The 24631-nt window shown below is 50.6% G+C and overlaps 1 protein-coding gene across 6 annotated transcripts in view; it reads left to right on the top strand.

The window, feature by feature from the left end:
* Epb41l1 (erythrocyte membrane protein band 4.1 like 1) overlaps positions 1-24631 on the top strand; it is a 73439-nt gene that overhangs the window by 26329 nt on the left and 22479 nt on the right. For 5 of the 6 annotated variants that reach the window (XM_035446109.1, XM_035446107.1, XM_035446108.1 and 2 more), the window contains exons 7-13: positions 3948-4166; positions 6377-6464; positions 6972-7124; positions 9741-9838; positions 10050-10225; positions 12130-12278; positions 15185-15367. In XM_035446109.1, coding sequence (XP_035302000.1) covers positions 3948-4166; positions 6377-6464; positions 6972-7124; positions 9741-9838; positions 10050-10225; positions 12130-12278; positions 15185-15367 — 1066 coding nt within the window. Of the gene's footprint in view, positions 1-3947; positions 4167-6376; positions 6465-6971; positions 7125-9740; positions 9839-10049; positions 10226-12129; positions 12279-15184; positions 15368-22412; positions 24303-24631 lie in introns of all 6 variants that reach the window. The other variant, XM_035446110.1, reaches the window with a different exon arrangement.

Genomic DNA, 24631 nt, shown 5'->3' with positions numbered 1-24631 from the left:
CATAGCTCATCAGACTCGTGCTGCACAAGCCTGGCACCTTGAGTTCAATCCCTGGAATGTATGTAAAAATAGAAGGAGAAATCATTGCCACAGAGTTGTCCTCTGACCTCTACATACATGTCCTAGCATCACTACCTCCTTCCCTCCCACCACACACACATACACACACACACACACACACACACACACACACACACACACACACACACACTGCTAATATATTTTTAATAATTAAAACGATTGCTATCAGGCTCTGGGAAGTCACTGGCCTGTGGGAATTGGGCCTGAAAGTTGAGTGAAGTCAGATATTTAGGTATTTGTGTTGGAAAAACAATACTTTTTAAATCTTGACAGTGAATACAAGCTTTTTGTAACCCACTCTCTGTGGGTCAGGTAACCTGGCACATGTGGTCTGAGGTTCTGTATGGAACACCAATTTGTGGTGTTGAGAAGGGAGGAAGAGAGGCTTGCATGTGTGGGAGTTTCGTGTCCTCTGTGCAGTTGGGCGTGTGGAGATGAAAGGAGGCGTGTGAGCCCCATGGAGACCACCTGGGCTGCCAGGGTGGAACATGGGCCACATAGGTTCAAGTGGCCTGAGGGATTGTCAGTAGGGACAGCATCCTTCCGGGTGGGAGCTTGTGTGGGCTCATCCTGCCTCTGGAAAGTGGAGCAGGGGGAAGCCCCTCCCTTTAAGTCCTGTCAAAAACATGGCCTCTTTACATGACACCCACTCTGGCGCCATTCACATTATGGGCCTTGCACCCAATAAGACATGGGCTTGGAAGCTGCCCTCCCTCTCTCCCACTGGGCCCTTTTCTTTTTCTTTTTTCTTTTGTTCAAGTACTGGGGCTTGAACCCAGGACCTTGTACATGCTAGACAAGCACTCACCCTCTTTTTATTTAAAAGATTTTAATATTTACTTTTTTTTAAAGATTTTATTTATTTATTATGTATACAACATTCTGCTTCCATGTATATCTGCACACCAGAAGAGGGCACCAGATCTCATTACAGATGGTTGTGAGCCACCATGTGGTTGCTGGGAATTGAACTCAGGACCTCAGGAAGAGCAGTCAGTGCTCTTAACCTCTGAGCCATCTCTCCAGCCCAGTATTTACTTTTCTTTATGTGTACATGTCTATGTGAGGGTATGCCACATGTGTTGGTAGGTGCCTATAGAGGCCAGAAGTGGGTTTCAGGTCACCTGGAGCTAGCAATTCAGGCAGTTGTGAATCACCCTACATGGGCTATGGGAACAGAACCCAGGTCCTTTGGAAAAGCAGTATGTGCTCTTAACCACTGAGCCATCTTCCCAGTGCCACTTTTTAAGAAATTCTGAGACAGTCTCACTAAGTTTCCTGGGCTGGCTTTGAACTTCTGACCCTCCTGCCCAGCCTTTTTAGTCTGAAGTTATAGGCCTGTACAGCCAGACCTGGATATCAGATCTATTTTTAATGCTTGATATGCCCATTGACTAAGCAATATATCAATTTCAAGATGCTGTCTCTGGCCTTGGGAGAGACGGCAGATGTTCCTGTGATACAGCAGGGCCCAGGCCGTGGCTTCGTTAGCCCCACTCTGGACTCTGAGATCTGCTTGGGGCCAAGGTGACAGCAGCCATATCCAAATCCAGAGCTTCAGGCCAGCACAGCCTCCAGGGTGTGTCCTTGGTGCCAGACCCTGGATCTCGGGCTTCCAGGGACACCAGGAAGAAGGTTAGTCCTGTCCAGCACAGATGGCTCCAGAAGGTAGGGTCGTAGGAGCAGCTGATTTAGTCAAAAATAGTGAAGCCCAAAATAAACTGGTCAGAATGACAAATTGATTGAAATGAAGGATTGGCTGGAGTGCTGGGAATGACTTTTGAATTTTTAGACTCTTGAACAAAATGTCACAGGCCCATGCTGGACTCCTGTGATGTGTGAGTGGTGGCGGATGGCTGCACGTGGCCATTTCCAGGGCTTTGCTTCCAACTTTGAAATAATGTCACAGAGCACTAAAAATTCTACTAAGTCAAGTCACTTTGAAGGAAGAGACTTGGCAGTTAGGAAAACATTGGCAAAACATGGCAGAAAGGGCAAGGAGACAGCTCTGGCTGATGATGAAGCAGCCTGTGCCTTACTTCGGTGAATAGTGGCTGCAGAAGCGCAAATAGCTTAAATGGTAAACCATCAAACTGGTGGCTGGAAATGCTTCTCTAGACCAATTTGGCTTTTAAACAATTCACTTAGGGCTGGAGGCAGAAGAAAGTTTGGGGAGAGGGCCAGCAAGATGATTGAGCAGGTAAAGGTACTTTCCTCCAAGCCTAATGACTTGAGCTTGATCCCTAGGACCCAAATGGTAAAAAAAGAGAATCTATTTCCAAAGTTGTCCTCTGACCTCTGCACACTCTGTAACCTGCACATGCTTCCTTTCCTCCTTACACAAACTCCCTCCCTCTCTCCCTTCCTTCCTTCCTTCCTTCCTTCCTTCCTTCCTTCCTTCCTTCCTTCCTTCCTCCTTCCTTTCTTTCTGAGAATATATTAACTTGTAGGGCGGGCAGGCAATGCAGTTCAGTTGGTAGAGGGCTTGCCTGGCATGTAGGGAGCCCTGGATTCCATCCCCAACACGGCAAAAAAGGTGTGGTTCATGCCTATCATCCCATCACTTGGGAGACTGAGGTGGGAGGGTTACTTTGAGTTAAGCAGTGGTACCCTGTGAAAAAGAAAACACAGAACATACTAGATTTCATAAGTTTTTGCATGCCTATAATCCCAGCACTTGGAAGGTGGAGGATTCATAATCAAGAACATCCTGGGATATATGATGAGTTCCAGGCCAGCCTGGGCTACATAGTGAAACCCTATCTCAAAACCAACCAATTGGGCTAAGGAGGCGGTTCAGTGGGTAAAGTGCTTGCACACAAGTATGTAGCTGAGTTTGAATCCCCCGAGCCTATGCGAAAGGACAGATGTGGTAATATGTGTGTAATCTTAGTGCTCCTATGCTGAGGAAGTCGAGACGGGAGAAACCTCAGAAGCTCCAGGGCCACCTAAGTGGTATACACAGAATCAAACAGCAAAAAGACCCTGCCTCAAACAAGGTGGTAGGCAAGGATCAATAAACAAGATTGCTCTTTGGGGCTGGAGAGATGGCTAAGAGCACTTGTTCTCACAGAGGACCCAGGTTTAGTTCCCAGTACCCACATGGTGGCTCATGAACATCTATCTGTCTGTAACTCCAGTGTCAGGGGATCTGACATCTTCTTCTGATCCCCATGGGCACCAGGCACGTACATTGTACACACACATACATGCCGGCAGAACATTCACTCATATACAATAAAATATATAATGCTAAAAAAATTGTCCTCTGGCCAGGCAGTAGTGGCACATGCCTTTAATCCCAGCATTCAGGAGGCAGAGGCAGGTGGATCTCTGTGAGTTCAAGGCCAACCTGGTCTACAGAGAGAGTTTCAGGACAGCCAGGGTTACACAGAGAAACCCTGTCTTGAAACACCAGGAAAAAAAAAAACTTCTCTCAGACTCCTCCACACACACCATGGTACTTGCACACACATACATGCACACTTACACAAAACAAACCAACCAACAAAAACAAATAAAACTACAAGTCATCTCCCGCCACCCCCCAACCCTCCCCTCCCCCCTCCCAAGGACCAAACCAGTAGTAGTCCTGTTGAGCTTGGAAATGAATTATATAAATCCCAGAAATTCTCTTAGAATAGAAAAAAAAATCCTCAAATTCAGAAATGAACAAAAATGCTGGAAGTCCCATGGCATGTCTCAAAACCTGTTCATAGAACACACCCACTCACCGGCAATGAATGCCAGTGTCTGTGGGTGCCATTTTCCCTGGAGCTGATTTTGTTTGGTTCTAACAGCCTAGCTGTCAGGGTCTGGGCCACCTGGAAGTGTAGACCCATGCCCACCTCTTTCCCTGCCTCTAGGTATTACCTGTGCCTGCAGCTCAGGGCAGACATCATCACAGGCCGGCTGCCCTGCTCCTTTGTCACGCATGCCCTGCTGGGCTCCTATGCCGTGCAGGCGGAGCTGGGTGACTACGATGCCGAGGAGCACATGGGCAACTATGTCAGTGAGCTCCGCTTTGCCCCAAACCAGACCCGGGAGCTGGAGGAGAGGATCATGGAGCTGCACAAGACGTACAGGTGAGCGAGCCTGGCGGCCCGCTGGCTGCGGCCCACCTTTCAGGTTGAAGGGCTAGGCCCTGAATGCTGTGTCTTACATATGCCACCGCTCCTAACACGAAGTGCCTGCCAACAGGTCATTTCTATGAGGTGAGAATAACTGGGACCATCTGTATGACTGCAAGTGGCCACTTGGACCTCAACTTCTTGAGTTCCTGTGTGGGTAAAATTCCCTGTCCCAAGCCTCTGGGGATCAGTTTTTCTGTTACTCAGTTATAATAATGGCGGCATGCCTCTGGGGAAGGGTACTGATGTAGTTGTTTGGGCAAAAAAAATCCCAAATTTAAATGCAGATGCCAAACCTGACTGTGCCTCTTTCTAAGCAGGGAGTGCCGACAGGTCGTTTTACTTCACTGTGCTTTGGTGTGTTCACCCATTCAGCATGGTGCTGGTCAACATGCCCCATGGGGTTATTAAGGAGGCCACACAGCAAATATTAAAGCCACGTGACATGTGGGCTGAGTGTCGCTATCCATCAATTGGAGCATTTGTGTTGTTGATTGCAGACTTTGTTGAGTTGTTGATTGCATATTTGTTGAGCTGTTGATTGAATACTTTGTTCTGGAGTTAGAAGATAATTGGCCAGATGTGTGATTGTGGGCTAGCTGCTGAACCTCTGTAAGCCCCATTTTCACCTATAAATACACAGGCTGAGATGATGAGTGTTGCTCAGCCGCTGGTTTTGGGACAGCAGAATTCATCATGTGGGATATTAAGCTTCCTTGGGCTGCAGACATTGAATGAATGCCCGTATTACCCTTAAGCAATTGCTGCAGTCCGCTGCCGTTTCTCAGTGCCTGCTCTGCAGAGAACACTACCTACCCCTGGATCAAAATAATCTATCGGCCCTTTTCAGCCAGAAGTGCTTTGGTCAAGCTCAAGGTTGTTATAAGAACCTGATGTGAAAGTACATTCTAAGGGCACCGTGCTGCCCCTGTGGGAAGGACTCTGACGATATTATCTCATCCCTATGCAAGGAGGGAGTGGGGAGGGCTGTGCACTGTGGGCTGCATCTGGAGAGGAGAGTCATGACCAGATATGATGAGTTCATATGTGGGGATGAGCCTGCTAGGTGTGATGGATGCTGGGCCAAAGATGGCAAATAAATGCTCTCAGAGATTTGCACACCAGCCCTGCTGGGTTCATACTGACTGCCATGGAGTCATGCTGAGTAAGACACATGTGGTCATGGCCACCAGACACAGAATGAGGGTGCCATGCCTACTGTCTGCTGTCCCTGCCTGTCCTAGATAGCAGGTGCCCTGGGGATTTGTAAGAGTGATAATTCTTAGAAAGACAGATCAATAGATCAATATGTGCTTGCTCATCCACCCACAGTGGTCATCATAACTCTTTGAACTAAGGCACATTGACAGCTGGCATCTGTGAATTCCACACAGGATCTCCAAGGTCGACAGGGTGGTAGAAATGGAGTCCAGAGACTGCAAAAGACAGATTGGAGCCACATTGCTTAGAGTTAAATCCAGACCCTGCTGTTATTTAATAGCGGTATGCTCTTCAGTGAGCTCATGACTCTCCCCCGGCACTGGCTTCCTCATCTGAGAGCAATACCTGCTCTACAGAGTGTATAGGCCAAAAGGCTGCATATATGTCAAGTGCCTGAAACAGGAGGGAACGCCATAGTCCTTGATGGTATTTTCTGTGAGTGTAACCTGCAGCCTGAGCTCCCTGGCAGCCAGAGCGAAGATGGAGCTTGATTCCTAACACAACCCATTAGACAGGAGCTGAGGACCTGTTTCTGAGGGGAGACTAAGTGGCACCTGAAACTGTCATCTTCTGAGGGTGGTGTGAGGAGCCCTTGGGTGATTGTAATGAACACCATCTTCATTAGTGGTCTTCCAGCCATGAGAAGAAGGATGTTTGAACTTCATACTTAGTTTGGTGGGAACTGAGACAAAAATCCTAACTCCCAGTCTAGCCCTTGTCTGCTTCACAGACAGAACAAGACTGGACCTGAGTGTTGTAGAAGACGGGCTTGGTGGACTGAAGTAGAGGGGCTCTCAGTCCTGTCCTGAGGGCAGAGGAGAGGGCCTAGGGCAAGGCTCAGCCACCTACCTTTCTGGAATGGCCAGTTCTGATGGTGATGCCTGCAACCAGTGGGACTCACACTGGGCCTTTGCCATGTCCACAATCATACTTTCTTTCCTCAGGGGCATGACCCCTGGAGAGGCAGAGATCCACTTCCTGGAGAACGCCAAGAAGCTGTCCATGTATGGGGTTGATTTGCACCATGCTAAGGTACCACTGAGTCCCCACAAGCCAGCACCTTAGGAGGTTCCTGGGGTAGCTCCTCCAGAGTTAGTGTCTCAGCTGCTTCGCCTCCAACTCGGAACCTTTGGTTCTCCTTTCTCAAAGTTAATAATCTTTTATTCTCTCAAACCTTTATCATTGCCCCCTTGAATTCAATTTCCTCACAAACCTAGTAGTTTGTGCCACAACTAGATTGGATACGTGTGAGATATAGGCTGAGGCCTTAGCTTATTTCTGTCACACTAGTGTGTGGCACATGGCCTGCCGTGAGTGTGTTCCTAAATGTTTGTTGAGTGGATGAGTGATTGACAGAGCAAGAAGAAGCTAGTGGTGAGTCGATGACTAAGTGACAGAGAGAATGTCTAGATGACTATGGGGAATATTAGTCGAGGGACTGCAGCCTGCCCCCAGGAGCTTATTACAAGTGGAGCAGGGTGGTAGCAGGCTGTCCCTGCCTGGCTCCAAACACTCATTCCGTGCTTTCTCCTTGTGCAGGACTCTGAGGGCATCGATATCATGCTGGGTGTCTGTGCCAATGGCCTGCTCATCTACCGGGACCGCCTGAGAATCAACCGTTTTGCCTGGCCCAAGATTCTCAAAATCTCCTACAAGAGGAGTAACTTCTACATCAAGATCCGGCCTGGGGAGGTGAGCCTGGCCCCAAACCCACTCTCTTCACTCACCTCCCTGTCTTAAGGTTTCTATTGCTGTGAACAGACACCATGACCGTGACAGCATTTAAGTGAGGTGGCTTGCTTACAGTTTCAGAGGTTCAGTCCATTATCATGGCGGGGAGCATGGCAGTGTGTAGGCAGACGTGGTGCTGGCTACATCTTGATATGCGGGTCACAGGAAGTTGACTGATACACTGGGAGCTATTCTGGTCATAGGAAACCTTAAAGCCCACCCCCACATTGACACACTTCCTCTAACAAGGCCATACCTACTCCAAAAAAGCCACACCTCCTAGTAGTGCCACTTCCTATGAGATTATGGGGGCCAATTATATTCAAACTACCACACCCCACACTACTGGGGGAATGACTGAACCTAATAGAGTGGACCCCAGCAGCTGGCCTGGGTTTTTTTTACCCAGGAAACATGAACAAGGTTCCAGGGTTCCTGGAAGATGGATCTCCCTCTTCCCTGCCTCCCTACATAGACTACATACCCTGGACATATGACCCCACATTTTGTTTATTTATTTGTCTGTGTGTATGCACATGCATGCACATACATGTACATTTTGCCATGGTGCACATGTGGAGGCCAGAGGTCGTCAGGTCCTGTGGACAGTTTGCTGCAGCCAGTTTCTCATTCCAGCGTATCAGTCCTGGGATGGAACTCAGGTTGTCAGGCAAATGGCTTATCTGCTGAGCCATCTTGCCAGCCCTGTGTTTTCAAGCAGCATGTGCCTGTCAACATGTGCACTCACACACATACTTTATGAGCAAACATAGGACAACCACATGGATTCAGGCTACACCGCAAAGTCAATACATGTCTGTCTTTGTTCACAGATTTGCCTATGTGTAGTAGTCCACTGTGTCTGTCCACCATGACATGCACAGGCACGTGGCAACACACGGGATATACACAGAGGCACACACCCATTCCTCCTACCCTTTTACTGCAGAGTCCCATCAAAATCCCTTTTGATTCTATTGCTGGAGTAACCATGCCCCTCCTGGCGCTCCTCACCACTGTGCCTGCCACAGCAGCCACTGTTTGTCACCCATATTTCTACATGGTCCCTTTCACTGACCTCCCTGCCTCTTTCCCTTACATCAGCTCCTGCCAACCACTGCCATCTCCTGCACACACACACCAGCCTCTGTCACTGGAACAGAACACCCAATATCATCTGCCATAGCGAAGAAAGGCTTGCTTTGGCTCACAGTTTGGGAGGGTTAGTCCGTGTTTGGTTAGCTCCTTGACTTTGGGACATGGACAAGTGGTACATCATAACAGGAGGACATGAAGGGGTAGAGTGACCCCGCCATGCTCCAGGTATAGAGTAACTAAGGAGTACAAAGGCATGGCATTTGAGGGCATACACCAGTGTCCTAAGAACTCCCAGTAGGCCCCACTTCTTAAAAGATTACCTTACCTTCCAAATGCACCACACAGGGCTGAAGTGTTTAACCCCTTTGCCTTTGGGGACATTGTGGGTCCTGGCTACCGCTATCCTTCCAGTCACAGCATAAAGTTCATGTATATGGTGAGCAGCCCTTTCTCACTGCTACACCCAAGCCTGCCCAGATCTTTCGTTCCCCTCATAGCTCTTACCCATATCTGCAATGATCTTATTTATTTTATTTTGTTCTTTTTTCATGTGTGTGGTTGTATTTGAGTGTATGTGTGGTGTGTACATGAGTGTGTGTGTGTGTGCATGAGTGCATTTATATATGTGTGGTGTGTATCTGAGTGTGTGTATCGATCAATGTGTGTGTAGTTTGTACGTGAGTGTGTGTTTGGGTGTGTACATGAGTGTGTGTGTGGTGTACCTGAGTGTGTGTATCAGTGTGTGCGGTGTGTACATGAGTGTATGTGTGGTATGTGGTGTGTATATGAGTGTGTGTTTGGTATGTGGTGTGTATATGAGTGTGTGTTTGGGTGTGTACATGAGTGTATATGTGTGGGTGTGTACTTGTGTCTGTGAGAGTGTGTACATGATTGTGTGATATGTCTATGAATGTGTGTGTGGTGTGTACATGAATGTGCATGTGTGATGTGTATATGAGTGTGTTTGTGTGTCTGTGTATGTATGTGTTCAGGTGGGGACCCAAGGTTGATGTTAGAGCACCCTCAATCATTCTTCCATCTTATTCAGTGAGGCAGGGTCACAGGCAAAGCCAGAGCTCACCAATATAGCTAGTCTAGCTAGCCTGATTGCCCTAGGGATCCTACATCTTCCCCTTCTGGGACTGCAATTACAGGTGGCCTGCCACACCCATCTGGCCTTTTACATAGGTTCTGGGGACTTGAACTCAGGTCCTCATGCTTGCAAGGCAAGCATTTCACCACTGAGCCATCTCCCCAGCCCTGTTTAATTATTCTCCTATTCCCTAGACTCAAGTGTGTTGATCCCTCCAGTGTCTCCAGTGGTTAGCACTGGAGGACCTGTCACAGAAAAGGGCTAAGTCTGCCCTGTTTACATGCATGGACAGGCTGAAGTTGCACCTTTGTGAGGAGAGGGTGAGTAATGGGCTGGTGGCCAGTGTGGCCCGGCCTCACCTCTAACCCACCTTCTTGGCTTCCCAGTACGAGCAGTTTGAGAGCACCATCGGCTTCAAGCTCCCTAACCACCGCTCAGCCAAGCGGCTGTGGAAGGTCTGCATTGAGCACCACACCTTCTTCCGGTAAGCTGCCCTGGCTGGGGTGAGGGGAATAAGAGCCTGTGAGGTTCAGGGGAGTAGGAAAAAATACCCCACCCTTCCCCAAGTCTCCCTTTCTGGACTGTGAGGTATTGCCGTTGGTGGGACGCTGGAATGAAAAGCCTGCTGCGGTCTGATTTTGGGTCTGACCATGCAGACCAGATCCCCATTCCTCATCTCCATTGCTCTGTTCTAGGCTGGTGTCCCCAGAGCCCCCACCCAAGGGCTTTCTGGTGATGGGCTCCAAGTTCCGGTACAGTGGGAGGACCCAGGCACAGACCCGCCAGGCCAGTGCCCTCATTGACCGGCCTGCCCCCTTCTTTGAGCGATCCTCCAGCAAGCGATACACCATGTCCCGCAGCCTTGATGGAGGTATGGCCCATACTGGAGCTGGGGTTAGAGTGGTCCTCAGGAGAGGCAAGGTATGCGAACATGGCAGGTCTACAGAACAAACATGGTAGTTGTGGTAGACATTCCCAAGGTCATTTGCACCAGACGTGGCGATCTGACAAGCACCCCTGCTCCCGGGCAGTGCTAGGTCAGCTCTGTCCCCCCAGGATGTGACATGAACTCCAGGACTTCTTTGGGTTGTGACCTTGTGGGGTCCCAGGTTCTGCCATCTAATTTTCTGGGCCTTTGCCTAAGAAGCTCAGCAGTGCACAGGTTGACATTCTGCCAGAGAGTGACATCGTGTGGTTTACATGAAGGAGAGAGGTCTTACCATTCCTATGCCAGAGCTAAATGGATCCTAGCCTGGAGGGAAAGGAGGTTAGCCCAGAGCTGGGGCGGGGGCTTGTCAGGGGAGCAGAACCCTGGACTCTAACCTGAAGGTTGGATTTCTTGTGTTGACATCCTGAAAGGACACCTATGGGACCTTCTCCTCTTTGAGCCTCAACGTATCCTCAGTCAAATGGAGGTCATATTCCCAGGCTAGCCCACAACACAGTGCAATGCAAGTTAAGCTAGGCAGTGAGCAGGAATTGGCACTTTGCAGAGGAAAATAGCCCTGAAAGGAAAGGCAAATTGGCATCTCTTTTTAATGGTGGCCAACCCGAAAGATAATGGGTGTGCTCTGGTTGTCATCATGATGGGTTTTTGAAGCCTTTTTCCTACTAAGGCTCAGTCTGCAACACTTTGGGTTGTACCCAGGGCCTGGTGCAGTCTCTAAGCCCACCCTTCTTCTGTTTAGAAAAATGTTTGAAAATTGTGGCAAGAGAGATAGACATTACAGGGATCCCGTTGAATTCTTGTTAACTCACAGAGAAAGCAAGCCATTTGAAGCTGCTACTTGTCACTTACAAAAGCTAGTCTCATGATATCTGGGTATTGCTAGATAATGATATATTGGGAATTGCCCAAGGATCACAATATATACAGCAGTGTTTGCTAGATCAGCATGGATGGAAGGTTTACTCTGGGCCTGACACTCTCCAAAGTAATTTTATGCATTAGTTTATTGAGTCCTTACCTCATCTTTCTGACATAGATACTACTTAATGATGAGGAAACTGAGGCCCAGAGGGATTGTGTAATTTACCACTATCACGCAGCCAGGAAGGGTTGGATTTCAGACACTAGCGCTGTAGAAAGGTAGGAAGGAGCCCACGGACGGGAAGTAGCTTTGTGACTCTCCAGCTATGGACCAGGCTGAGCAGTGGGGAAGGCTGGGCAGTGGGGAACACTGGGCAGTGGGCTGCAGTGGGAAGGCTGGGCAGTGAGTGGGTTGCGGTGGGGAACACTGGGTATTTGGCTGCAGTGGGGAAGGCTGGGCAGTGGGTTGCAGTGGGAAGGCTGGGCAGTGGGGAACACTGGGCAGTGGGTTGCAGTGGGAACACTGGGCAGTGGGTTGCAGTGGGAAGGCTGGGCACCGGGGAACACTGGGCAGTGGGTTGCAGTGGTGAGGGCTGGGCAGTGGGGAACACTAGGCAGTGGGTTGCAGTGGGGAAAGCTGGGCACCGGGGAACACTGGGCAGTGGGTTGCAGTGGGAACACTGGGCAGTAGGCTGCAGTGGGAACACTGGGCAGTGGGCTGCAGTGGGAACACTGGGCAGTGGGTTGCAGTGGGAACGCTGGGCAGTAGGCTGCAGTGGGAAGGCTGAGCAGTGGGTTGCAGTGGGAACACTGGGCAGTAGGCTGCAGTGGGAAGGTTGGGCAGTGGGTTGCAGTGGGAACACTGGGCAGTGGGTTGCAGTGGGAAGGTTGGGCAGTGGCTGGATTTCACACTGTGCATAAGGAGGTGCCTCACAAAGACACTCCACCACCTCTGCCCACTTTAGCGGAGTTCTCCCGCCCTGCCTCAGTCAGTGAGAATCATGATGCAGGGCCTGACGGTGACAAGCGGGAAGATGATGCTGAGTCAGGGGGACGGCGATCAGAGGCTGAAGAAGGAGAGGTCAGGACCCCCACAAAGATCAAGGAGCTGAAGGTAGGAGCCCACTGGGTTGCCGTGTATCCTGTTCTCAGGGGACCTGGTTGGTGGCCTGAGGCCTAGACTTAGCCTTGGCCTCCATGTGTCCTAATCGTATCCAAGCACTCTTGCTGTGGAGTCACCTTGGACAGGACCTTGACCTTGGGAAGTATTCCACTGGACATGCAGAGTAGGGTGCATGTTGCGGGTGCTTACTTCCTGGGAAACTCAGGAACCCTCACCCCTGTTTCTTACTCCTGTATCCCCGTTAATTGTGGTCTGGCTCCATGTCTCCTCTCCTCCCCTGTGCATGATCGGGTCACCAGTGTGAAGTGTAAGTGTGTCCTTTCCTGCAGCCCCCCCCCCCCCCCGACACTGTAGATACCCATCCCCAGTGTATATATGCGCACATGCCCCTGCAGCCCCCCACGGCCCCCCGACACTGCAGATACCCCACCCCAGTGTATACAGGCGAATGCCCCTGCAGCCCCCCACAGCCCAGCCTCACCTTCACACCTCCGCACCCCAGCCTTGGACTCTTGCACAGATATGATGATCACATGTTCACATGCACAGGCTTGGCCACTCATAGGCCAGGCATGGGTCTTGGCATTGCTGAGCTGTCCTTTTCTGCCATGTAGTTCTGCAGTGTGAACACAGGCCCCCTCTCACATGTTCACTGTTACAAGCAGCAGGAAACACCAGACACACACCAACCTGTGACTGTGCTTTCCCCTCTTGGACTCCAGGCCCTCGGCCTCTCCTTTGCCTTCCTACCCCATGCCTTCCTCTGACGACCCCATTACCTGTTATTACCTTAGCAGCTCTCCTGGCCCACACTGAATGGTGGGATTGGGTCTGAGTGCACAGGGCTACCTTGCTGGACCAGGCTAGTTGTAGTGTCTCTAATCTGTTTATTCTACTGACCCTGCTGGTTCCTTTCCCTCCTGCCTTATCCTACCAGCCGGAGCAGGAAACCACGCCAAGACACAAGCAGGAGGTACTGCATGGACCCATGTCTCCCTCCATAGGCATTCATTTGTCACCATCTCGCTCTGTCCCCAGCTCATGTCCCTGGCACCACCTCAGCTTCAGCTTCATTTCTGCCCACTTCTACACTCTCTTTTCCATTATTTCCCTTTCTGCTCACTGCCCTCCCCATTGAGCTCATGTCTTCAGCTCCCAGGTCAGGTTCTAGTCCCATCCGCGTGCCCCGCCCTCCACCCAGCGGCACTCTTTGCTAGGCCTGGTGGTCTTTGCTTGCCTCCCCACCCCCCCCCACCCCCCACTTGTGTGCTTTCATTTAGCTCCTCTTTCCACTCCCACCCTCCCCTTCCTTAGATTCATCTCCTCCCCAACAGCACTGTTTGGCCACACCTACATCTCATCTGCGCTTTTTGTATCTCTTGACAACCAGATGTGAGGGTGGGGCCTGGGTGGGGAAGGAGGAGTCCCCAGAGCACATCTGCATCTGCTCAGACTCCAGTCCCACCGCCCTCCTGAGCGGGCTGCTTGCTGATGCCTCCCTGGACACCTCCTCTCATCTCTTCTCTCATCTTCCTATTCAGTGACGACATCAGCCTCTGCCTCCTGATCCCACTTCCACCTCACAGTGTCCAGGTCTCTCTGGAGATGCAGTTTGTTCTTGGGCTGCTGAGAGCAGGCCACAGTTAGGGCCCAGCCATGGCATCTAGACACTCCAATTTCTGGGGGCACAATTTACACAGGGCCAGCAGGCCCATTTGGGATCATCTCGGGTTAAGACCCACTCACCATTGAAGCCTGTTCTCACCCCCTGTACAAACCCACTTGACCTCTCAGATACACACGGTCTGTGGTCAGCTTAGCCTGGGAGGGAGGCCTGAGGTCCAGTCAGGTGTCTGGGGAGAAAGCAAAGCCTCACTGGGATTCTTCCTGTGTGGCTTTCTTCCTGAGAAGAACCCAGGGGAAGAGTCTAGCCCTACCCAAGCATAAGCTTATCTTCCAGGTAGTTCTCAAATAGCCTTGCAGATAGTCTTTGGGCTGCCAGCACTCTTTCTCTCCCAGAAGCAGGCAGATGAGCAACACTGGCTTATCCTCACTAGGCCCAAGCAGACTGCTCCATCTGTACCTCTGGTGTGGACTCAGGTGTCATATTAATGAGGAGCACACCTGGGACTCCAGCTCTCCCTGACTCATCCTGATCCGGTCCTTGAAGCTCGACGCTTCTCCCTCACCTCTAGTTTCTCACCCCACGTGAGCTCTCACTGCCACCCCGGCCAGCACCCTGGTCTCGCTGATGGCATCTGACTCTGTCTGCTTTTAGAGAGTGAGGACTCAGAAGACATCTGGGAGGTTCTGTGATGGAGAAGGCAGCAGCCTATGGCACAGAGGGCTACATAGTCTTTCCTGGCCCCAAATAGGGGAACAGGGCCGGTTTTTTCTGGACTACCCAGCTTAGGCATATCTTTCTCCCAGGCCTCCACAGGGCCTGAGCAGTTGGATGGGGGCTCACAAGAGCCTAGACTGAACATATTAAGTGCAGTGGTTCAAGTCTTGAGCAGAGGTAGGAGCCAGAATTCAAGGGAGTTCTGGGAATCCAGCCAGCAAGCCTGTGCAGCTCAGAGAACACACCATGGGCTTCTCACCTTGGTGCATGCTGCCTGCTATGCCTGGATAAACAGGAAAGTCATCTGTGTGTCTCACTCCATCTGGGCTCAGAGCACAACGGGAACTCACCCAGATTTGAGGGCTGAGTGGAGTTGAATGTTCCGGGGTAAGGCAGGCAGGGGAGAAGAGGGGGTGACTTTGCTAGACTATCCTCTTTGTCGTTCAGGTGCTCCGTGCCCCTGGTCAGTGGTCTCTTGGCTCCTTGGGTTGTTATGAGGGTGACAGTGTTGGGATGGGATGGTGGAGAGTGCTGAGTCTAGTCTCCCTGTGCCTAGTTCTTGGACAAGCCAGAGGATGTCCTGTTGAAGCACCAGGCCAGCATCAATGAGCTCAAGAGGACCCTGAAGGAGCCCAACAGCAAACTGATCCACCGGGATCGAGATTGGGAGCGTGAGCGCAGGCTGCCCTCGTCACCCGCCTCCCCCTCCCCCAAGGGCACCCCTGAGAAAGCCAGTGAGGTAGGTATTCTGCTGAAGCCCTCAACAGGGATCTTGGGTAAAGAGGCACAGGGTAGGGGTAGGGGGCTAAGTATATTTTTACATTCATCCGCCATACAAATATGTACCTGTCGCTGCCTTAGGCTTGTGGGTTGGGCAGGCAGGTTATGCTGAGAGGGTCAAATCCACTAACCACCGGGTCCTAGGGACCATCTGAAAACATCGAAAACCTACAAAAACTCCTGGTAACTCGGTGTATTCCCCTTCAGTCAAGCAAAGAAAAATGGGGAAAGTGTTCTTATTAAAGTGTGCAGGTTCTAGGACCGCATGTGGGGCCCACTAAAGCAGCTGTTTGCCAGGAAAGCCCTGGAACGGGCCTTTGAAACAAGTATCCTAGGCAAGTCTCTTACATATTCAACTTTGAGAATCCCGGAAGCTCTACACAGGAACCAGCCCCCTTGGAGCTTATGGGACAGTACAGGGGAAACACCGTCCTTGCTGGAAGAATTCTAGTGTTGTGAGTCCCCCATACAAATCAGACCACTCCCGAGGCTTTCCCAGAAGGACCCCATATGTCCTACCCTCCAGGTGGAAATGTGGGGGTACTTTCTCAATTGAAGAAGAAATGATTTGGGAAAATCTTGTATTTATACTCCCAAGCTATTATTTTTAGCACTTGCTGAACCTTGACAGGATTTACCCCAGTTTCAGTGTCGGTATCTTCCCCCTTGAGCTGTTGCTCACTGGTCACCAGATTGATTGTGGTCTAAACTTAGGCTCCTAGTTCCATTACCTGTCAGCTGGAGGACTCTGGCTTGTTACTTCATTTCCCTGAGGCCCTGTTAGGCAGAGATGTTTATAGGGATGTCATAAGGGTCAGATGGGGTAATGCCTGGGGAGGGACCACATGGTCAGCATGCTGTCTGGTGTGAGCTACTTGGTGTTCCACTCAGCCTTACAGATCTCCAAATCAAAGCTGGAAGGACCCTGGGAATCCTCTCTGTTCAAAGACCTGCTTTTACTGAGTGAGACTCAGAGAGACAAAGACTGACTCAGCGTGATAGCTATGCTTGTTCACATCATTGTGCTTGTCATGAATTCATAGCCGTGTGTAGACCAAATCTCGTGAAGACCAGGTATTGTCAGCTGTATGCGTGCTTTCTCTCCAGTGCTTTGGACATTGGTGACACAGCCAGGATTTAATTCGTAGAGAGTTGATTGAACTAGTCCTTGCCACCAGACAGCAGAGGGTTTTCCTTGTGAGGTATAAACTCCTGAGACAGCTGTGATTCCATTGCTGCCAAAGTCACACAGCTAGGGATGCTTTGTGGGGCATTGAAGGCTGGTACCTTGAGAGAAGATAAATCTCTGCACCCACTTAATCATTGTGACATGACATTGTCATCTGCACATGTATCGATCATCTTTTGTAGTTACCGGGGTGTACATGTCAGCGGTTGGACAGGCCTCTGAGGACTTTCTGTGGTCCCAGCACAACCAAGACCTCAGACTGAACTGTGGTTGTGATGTAGTGAGCTGGTTCACAGCACTCTCCTCTCCACCCATCATTCCCTAGGGAAAGACTCGGCCAGAGTAACTTCTAACAGTCCTGAGATGGGTCAGGTCTTGGCCTAGGTGCAACTGAGGTGAGATGTAGAAGGTACCCAGAGAAAGGAGCAGTAAGTAGATGAATGCAGGTCAGCTAGGACCTGGAACTGGGGGTGTGCCCCACCTGCTGGTGACAACTGGAGCTGCCAGCAGAGGGACCTTATTAAAGATGGAGGCTGTCCCAGCTGCCACCTCCTTAGCCCTGAAAACTAGCTACCACTCCTGGGAAGTACAGGAGCCTACCTTGGAGTTATAAACCATTTAGAACTGTTCTTTATGTCCCTTGGCATTTATGGGTTCTTGAAGATTTTCAAAATGGGAAGAGCCATAGACAAGGACTCGTCTCTGTCCTTGGGTGTAACACTATATCACCTCTGTAAGCCTCCTCGAATAGGCCATCTGAAAGAGGACCAGAATGTCATTCCATTAGGAGGTCATTGGCAAGGCTAACCGAAACAATGAAGATGGAAGGTCATTGTCCTCTAGGAAGAGTTGATGGTTATGGGACCACTGCTGAAGGTGACTAGAATCCCTGGCCCAATATGGCTCCATGGAAGACCCTTTGAGGGCATACCACCCAGAACTCCCTTAGCCATCTCAAAGCTTGAGTCCTACCCAAGCCAAGGGAAAGCAGAAAGAACTTGAACAATTCCCACTGAGCAAACCCAGGTTTTAGTTTGAAAGACAATTGTGTTGGTGGTGTAGGTGTGTGTGTGTGTTTGTGTGGGTGTGTACACTTATCCATCACACATGTATGTGTATATGCATTCATGTGGGGGCCAGAGGTTGACACTAGGTATCTTCCTCGGTCACTCTATTTTTTATTATATTTTTATTTATTTGTGTGTGTGTGTGTGTGTGTGTGTGTGTGTGTGTGTGTGTGTGTGTGTGTGTGTGTATGTGGAGGTCAGAGGACAACTTTTGAGAATCTCTCCTTCTTCCATGTGGGTCCTGGGGATTGAACTTAGGTTTTTAGGCTTGGCAACAGGCACTTTTACCCACTGAGCCATCTTGCAAACCCCTCCACTTTACTTTTTGAGGCAAGGCCTCTCACTGAGTGTAGAGCTCATGGACTCAACTAGACTGGCCAATCAGGACTCAAGCTTTGAGATGGCTAAGGGATCAGCCTGTCTCCACCTCCCCAAAGCTAGGATTACAGATGTATGCTGCAACACACATGTGTGCTGGCTTTTTTCACAAGTGCTGGGGATCCGAACCCAAATCCTCATGCCTGTACAAGAACTTTATTAATTATGGCATTGCCTCAGCTTTTCAAGGACAACTTTTAAAAGCTTTGAACCATAGTCTAAGCCCATGACACCTCAGGCAGGCTTGAAGTCAGAGTCTAACTATGGGATTCCAGATTCCCTTGAGTGTTAGTGGCATGAGACACTGGCCAAAAGCCACAGGATTGCCCCTCCCTATCTCCCCTCTAGGGGAGGCTCCTTCCTGACTGAATCTGTGAACTAACAAAACAATGTGGGGCCTATAAAGCTGGATTATTTACAGACTGTGTGTGTCTCTCCTGTTCTCTCTCTCTCTCTCTCTCTCTCTCTCTCTCTCTCTCTCTCTCTCTAATTTCTCTTTTCCTTTCTCCCTCCCTCCCTTTCCTCCGGCCCTGGGCCTCCCCTGCAGGCCCAGAGGACCCAGGACACTTCTCAGCAGGACTTGGTACCTGGAACGGCAGCAGGCTTGGAAGTGTTCACTCAGAAAAGCCTCGCAGCATCTCCTGAGGTTACTGTCTTTACTTCCCCACATCCCTTCCTCCTGGGCCTCCAGCCCATCCCTGTCCACCCTCTAGGATCTTAAGGAAACCCTTTCCCTAGGGTGAGGGGAATAGGCCAAACTCTGCCATGGAGAAGAGAACAGGGGTGGCCCATATTGTCCCGTGTTATAAATAGCAAGTGTCCCCATCCCAGGGATCCATGAAGGGCCAGCCCCTCCCTCATCATCTGTTTCTTACCAGGAAGGACAGACCACAGCTATACCCAGAAAGACAGAACTGGTTGCCTCTATCTCAAAAGGGGCAAAGATATGATCCTCTCTAGAGGCAGGCTCTAACCCTTAGCTTGAGTGTCTTGGCCCTTGAGTGTGTCCTGCCCTGAGATCTTGGCTGTGTTGAGAAGCCTGACTGTAGTCTATGGGTGGCTAGTTAGGGCATGGTATTACATCCTTCCCTGCTTCCAGCTATCTAAACCCATCTGGGACATTGATCTGAGTCTCCAGTCAGGCAAAGGTTGACATCTTCCTACCAAAATTACCCTTCTAAGTGAGGAGGGCATCATTTGTTTGTCCAGAAGAGCAGGTCGAGTGTTCTTGGGTTTCCTGTGGCCCTGTGTAGATGCTAGGGATGGAATCCCCACATCCCACCCCAGCCCCACACTGGGATTGTGTAGCCTGTTGAGTTGGGAATCAGCTGACTTGGGAAACATCCTTCATGTAGCCTCTGCTCTGTCTGTTGGTGTGGCTTGTGAGGACATAGACTTTTTCCTTCTACAGAGAAAACTTGTGTAGCTGCTGTGAGTGTGTGGTCAGTGTAGGAGGGAGGGTCATCAGCAAGCGTAACACAAGGGAAATACAAACCAAAGCTCTCCCTGAAGTCTTCTTCCATGGAAAACTAAAAGCAAACCTGTCAGTGTTCTCTCTTGAGGTCAGTGAGACAGGAGCCAACAGCATCCCAGAGTTAGGGACATGGTGATGTCCTAGTGTCTGGAGATGCTCTTAGAAACAAGGATGGTGTCTATGGGGAGTGAGTCAAGCTGTGCACCTTTTATCAGTGGCCTGTCACAGAACAGCCTCACTGTTCTGTCTACAGTCATCAACAGGATCATTCATTCATTCCATCTTTCATTCCCACCTCCCTACTCCCTTCCCTTTCCCCTCCCTCCGCCTTATTCTTTCCTCCATAAGGTCTTTTCACATTGCCCTGACTGGACTCAAATTCGTGGTTCTCCTCCTTTGGCCCCACAAGTGCTGGGCCAAAGTCTGCTCTTCTGATAAGTTGCCTGTGAGCTTCCTCTTGCTTCCTGGTGGCCACAGACCTGCTCTGCAGCCTCCCTGAGGACACCCCTCACCCTCAGGAGACTGAACACCTTCCCTCTGCACCTCTTCCAACAGTTTCTCCTAGGGTGTGGGTTCCAGAGAGCCCCCTTCCTGAACCCCAAATGTAATCCAGAGTTTCAGGTGGGGCCTGAACAGCCAAGGACCAGGGGAGCCACCCTCTGAAGTTTCTTCTTGTCTGGCATGAAGCAGAGCTGTCCCCTTCTCCCACCCCTGTGGCTGGAGCAGAAACAGTGCCATCAGATGGCGGGAGGACCTCTAAGCAAGGCACTGAAGAACCAGGGACTCAGGGGAGAGAACAGCACGAGGGCTGGCCTATCTGCAGATACCCTAGCGTTGCCCTGTCTTGTGATGAGGGCTAGATGTGGCTTTACACGTGCCAGCAAAGGTGTCCTTTTCTTTTCGTAAATCCCAACCGGGCCCCACATATCCTTAACTGTTGCTTTTTAGCAGTAGAGCCCTTGTTTCTTCCCTCACCACCACGCTGTGGGATCTTCTGCAAATCTCCTCATTGGGAGCCTTGGTTTCCCCTTCTGAAACAAAGTTGCCAATTGGAGTAAATTTAATTATGTAGACGAGGGCTGGCGCTGCCTGGCGTCTATCTAAACATTACCATGTGTTTTCCCTTCTCTGCCTCTAGAATCTTTCCAGTCTGTGCCAGCTTCCACCCCCACACACCATTGCTCATCTAGCCTATTTGCTAGATAGGGTTGGAGTGGGACTATTCCAGGAGGGACCTCCTTGGCCAACTTTGACCACCATGACTAGGCTGATAATGGTAGAAGCTGAAATAGAAGCACCTGGCATAGCTTGCTTCCCAAGGAGATGAGAAGGGTCCTTACGCCGCAGGCTAGCAGAACTTGTCCCTCTGAGGGTTCAGGCACACATACCTGAAGCAACATCTCAGAAAGCTAGGCCAGACTGCGTCTGGACTCCCTTCCTCTGATCTCTTACTGGTAAGATTCTGTTAATGATGTCAGATTCCCTGACCTAGGAAAACGGGTTTGTAGTATTCCCTTGATCCTTCCAGAGCTTATGGGTGTGGCCGACTCATTGCCAAGTCACAAGCTGAAAAGGAGTCCAAGGTCATGTAAGCCTCTGGTCTCCTGCCTCTGGGAGGAGTGGCAGGCTCACCTGTCAAGGAGGCAGTATTGGTAGGGTGGGAAGGTTAAACTTTAAAGAAGCTCTGTGACTAGGTGGTCGAATTGCTTTCCTCCCCTAGGCCTATATTTGGAAGATGATTTCCATGCCTGCATCGTGAAGGCTGTGACTTCAAAGGAAAGAGGGAGCTTAAGGCTGTGGGGCCATGCAGGACTGCAGCTTCACCAGGGCTGTTCGGTCTTACACAGTTATTAAAAGATGGACTTCTGATGAGATTTTGTGGGGAGAAAGTATTCTGTGGTCCCAAGACTAAAATCCCAATGGTCTTACTGCTGTTAATGATTCGAGAAACCCATCCTTACCTCTAAGCTGTTGGAAACCGGTAGGGCTGTTCTGTGAAATCTGATAGTGTCAGGCTCTGTCTCTTTTGCTCTATGATGATGTTGCCTGTGGTCTTTTTCTTCTGTAGTTCTTTTCTATTCTTCTGGTCAGTTCTTTTCTATTCTTTCCATGGGCTTTTGTTAGAATTCTCCAAGGATTGGTCTTAAAATCATTTCTTTTGGGCAGAACTCCAAAGTGTTCAGGTTGCTTAAGCCATCGCTTCAAAGGGTGCTAACCTGTCTGTTTTGGTATCATTGCTGTTGATCTGTTTCCTTCCCCAAAGCCCTTGTGGTCCTGGTTTAGGGTGGGGCCTGTGAAAGACAGCTCACTGTTTTCCCTCAGCTTGACATCAGATCCCAATTGGCATCTGTGTTTCAAGGTCAGCAAAGAGCTCAGGCATCAAAAAGCAGCCATTGTTTTCCTGGCTCTTACATCAACAATGGTTGCAACCATGCCATTGGCCTCCTCTAGACCTCAGTTTCCCCCGAAAGGAGATGATACTGGATGTCTTTGGAGCTCTTTTGGCTCAACATCCAGAGATTCCTTGTGATGTGCGTGCTGACAGTGGGAAATACTCAGTTACAAGAGGAAGAGGAAGAGGAAGAGGAAGGCCTGGCCGCCTGTGGATCTCCCTTTTCCCATTGTTCCTGGGGAGGCAGAAGACCCTGTCCCACTATATTGGAATTAGTGATTGAAGAGGGTCAGTCAATTGCTTGGGGATCTTAGTGGGAAAAAGAACTTTGACAATGATGATGGGTTTTGTCACCCCTTTCTGTCCCTGGCCAGTTCCTAGGACATATAGTCCCAGTGTCAAACCTTTTGGTGGTAGATTGGTCCCTTCTTATAGAGGGAAGAGGCCATCCCTTCAGGTGCCTGCTATTTCATGTTAACTCTTCTTGCTCCAATTGAAACACAGGGCTCAGAGCATTGGGTATTTATAGAAAGAGTATACACTAGGCCAGAAGAACTTGGCCTCCTAACAGTGGCCCCCACACAACGGGAAGAAAGTGAGGCAGGCCTTGCTGAGATCCTTGCTGATGGCAGACTCTCCAAGGTAGACATTCTGGTGGACAAGTTCAAAGTTGAAGTGGCCACAGAAGAAGCAGTAGGAGCCAGAAGAGCAAGCACCCAACAGCAAGGGAAGATGATTGCAAGCCCAGAAGACTCTGAGATAATGGAAGAGGAAGGCGTGTGTGTCAAGGGAGGTCCCAGAGAGGCTGCCCAAGCTGCAGGCTTCTCATCAACAGACAAGCTTTTCCAGGGCTCCAAGCTCAAGACTAGGAGCCACTGCATCTCAGATGGCCAGCTGGAGAGCCAAGTAGAGCTGAGCAAGGGGCTGGAGGGGCTCCAGACTTGGGGAAGACCTCCGGCTACAGGGGTTGGGCCAGTGTGGGGAGAAGTTCTTTCTCCTGCATCAGACAAGGGAGGACTCCAGTCCTTCCTGTTGGATCCAGCCCAGGCAGAAGCCAGAGCTGACTCAAGTGATGAGACTGACACCTCCTTCGCAGAGAGGAGTTTCTATCTAAACTATGGAGAGAAAGACGCTGAAGACCAAGCTCTCTCCCTACCCTCAGACGACAGAGAAGAGCACCTGGATGCCCGTCCTGGAGATAGGACCTGGATGGCACTGGCAGGGGAGCACACGGAGCTCTCAGCCCCGAGGGGTTCTGCCCCAGGATCCAGCCGGAATAAAGATGAAACCCTTATGGCTTCCTCAGAGGAAGAAGCCTGGTCCCCCAGGGACCATGGGAGGCCTAGTGACCTGCAGGAAGCTGCTGTGGGGCAGACTTTTGATGAGGGCTGGGAAGGAGCTCAGCAAAGGCTGGAAGGAGAGCTGATCTACCCAATGGCTGGGGTAGCTGGAGATGAGGAGGCCCCCATGAGTGTAGATTGGATGGGGGAGACTGAGAAAAGTCCTCCTGCAAGAATGAAGAAGTACCCTCCTGGTGGAGGAGGAGGGGTGCACTTAGATGCCCAGGCTTGTGCGCTTCTGAGGACCATCCCTCCTCATGTTAGGAAGCCAGTCAGGCCAGACCAAAGCAGCTTTCTGCCCAAAGAGAAGAGGGCAGTTTCCACTCAGGCTGTAGAACCCAAGACAGAGGGTGGAGAGGAAGTCATCCTGCTGCCAGCCTCCTCCAGTCACATCAAGGTTCTGGCAGCTGTGGAGGACCCTTCTCAAAGCCCAGTCTCTCCTGGGTCAGGGAAGCCTTCGCTGTTTGGGGATCCCTTTGGAGATCAGTTCCCTGTAGTTCTCAAACACTCCCATCTTCCTGAAGAGAGTCCTGTGCCCAAGGATACACGAGGTTCACGCAAAGCACCTCCAGTTGCCAGCAAGAAGCCCAGAGTTGTCCCTGAAGGAACCGAGGGACCTGCATTCCTGGGGTTTGTGTTCCCTTCAGGAAAGCAAAAGGAGACTTCACTCCAGGCTGAGGACCAAGGGAGTTCCCAGGAAGATATTAGCAAGACCTCAGTGGCTAACAAGATTCGGATATTTGAGACCCATGGAGCAGAGACTTGCCGAGCCAGTCAGGGTGAAATGAGGGCCCTTCCACATGAGCTGCCTCCAGAGGCCTCACCAGGGCAGGTAGAACATCAGAAAAATAGGCTTCTAGACCTGGGCTTTGTCCAATTCCAGCCCCCTGGGGATTTGGCCAGTCCCAAAGTTGCATATTCTTCTGTCGTGCCTCTGGCTACCCAGCACCATTGGGAGGGCACCTCTACTACCGCCCACCAAGAAAGATGCTCAGAACCAGAGCTCGTGTCCCCTGATTCAGGCTGTGAAACCACGCTGGAGGAAGCCACCGGGGTAACTGGCCACGTGAGCCCCCACCCCCACCAAGTCCCCGTTTGTGGGACCTGACTGCATGCTGTGTAGCTTCTTAGAGGCATGTGTGCGTGCCCCCTCGCCATTCCTGCAATGATGCTGCTCCTTCATCCCTAGAAGTTCTTCTCCTACATGGTCCTGAGAGAGCCCAGGCTGAAAGACGGAGCCATCTGCTTAGCCCTTGTTAGCTGTTAGATCCCCCAGCCTTTGGTGTGAACTTCTGTCCAGAGGGTCACACAATGGCCACAGAGAAGGCACCACCACCAGCAGCAAATTACATACTTGCTTTGCCTTGCTCGTCCCACCTGCTA

The sequence above is a fragment of the Cricetulus griseus genome, chromosome 6, assembly GCF_003668045.3.
Source record: "Cricetulus griseus strain 17A/GY chromosome 6, alternate assembly CriGri-PICRH-1.0, whole genome shotgun sequence".
NCBI classification, from domain to species: domain Eukaryota; kingdom Metazoa; phylum Chordata; class Mammalia; order Rodentia; family Cricetidae; genus Cricetulus; species Cricetulus griseus.
Note: the sequence above shows the minus strand (reverse complement) of the source record. Positions and strands in the feature narration are given on the sequence as shown.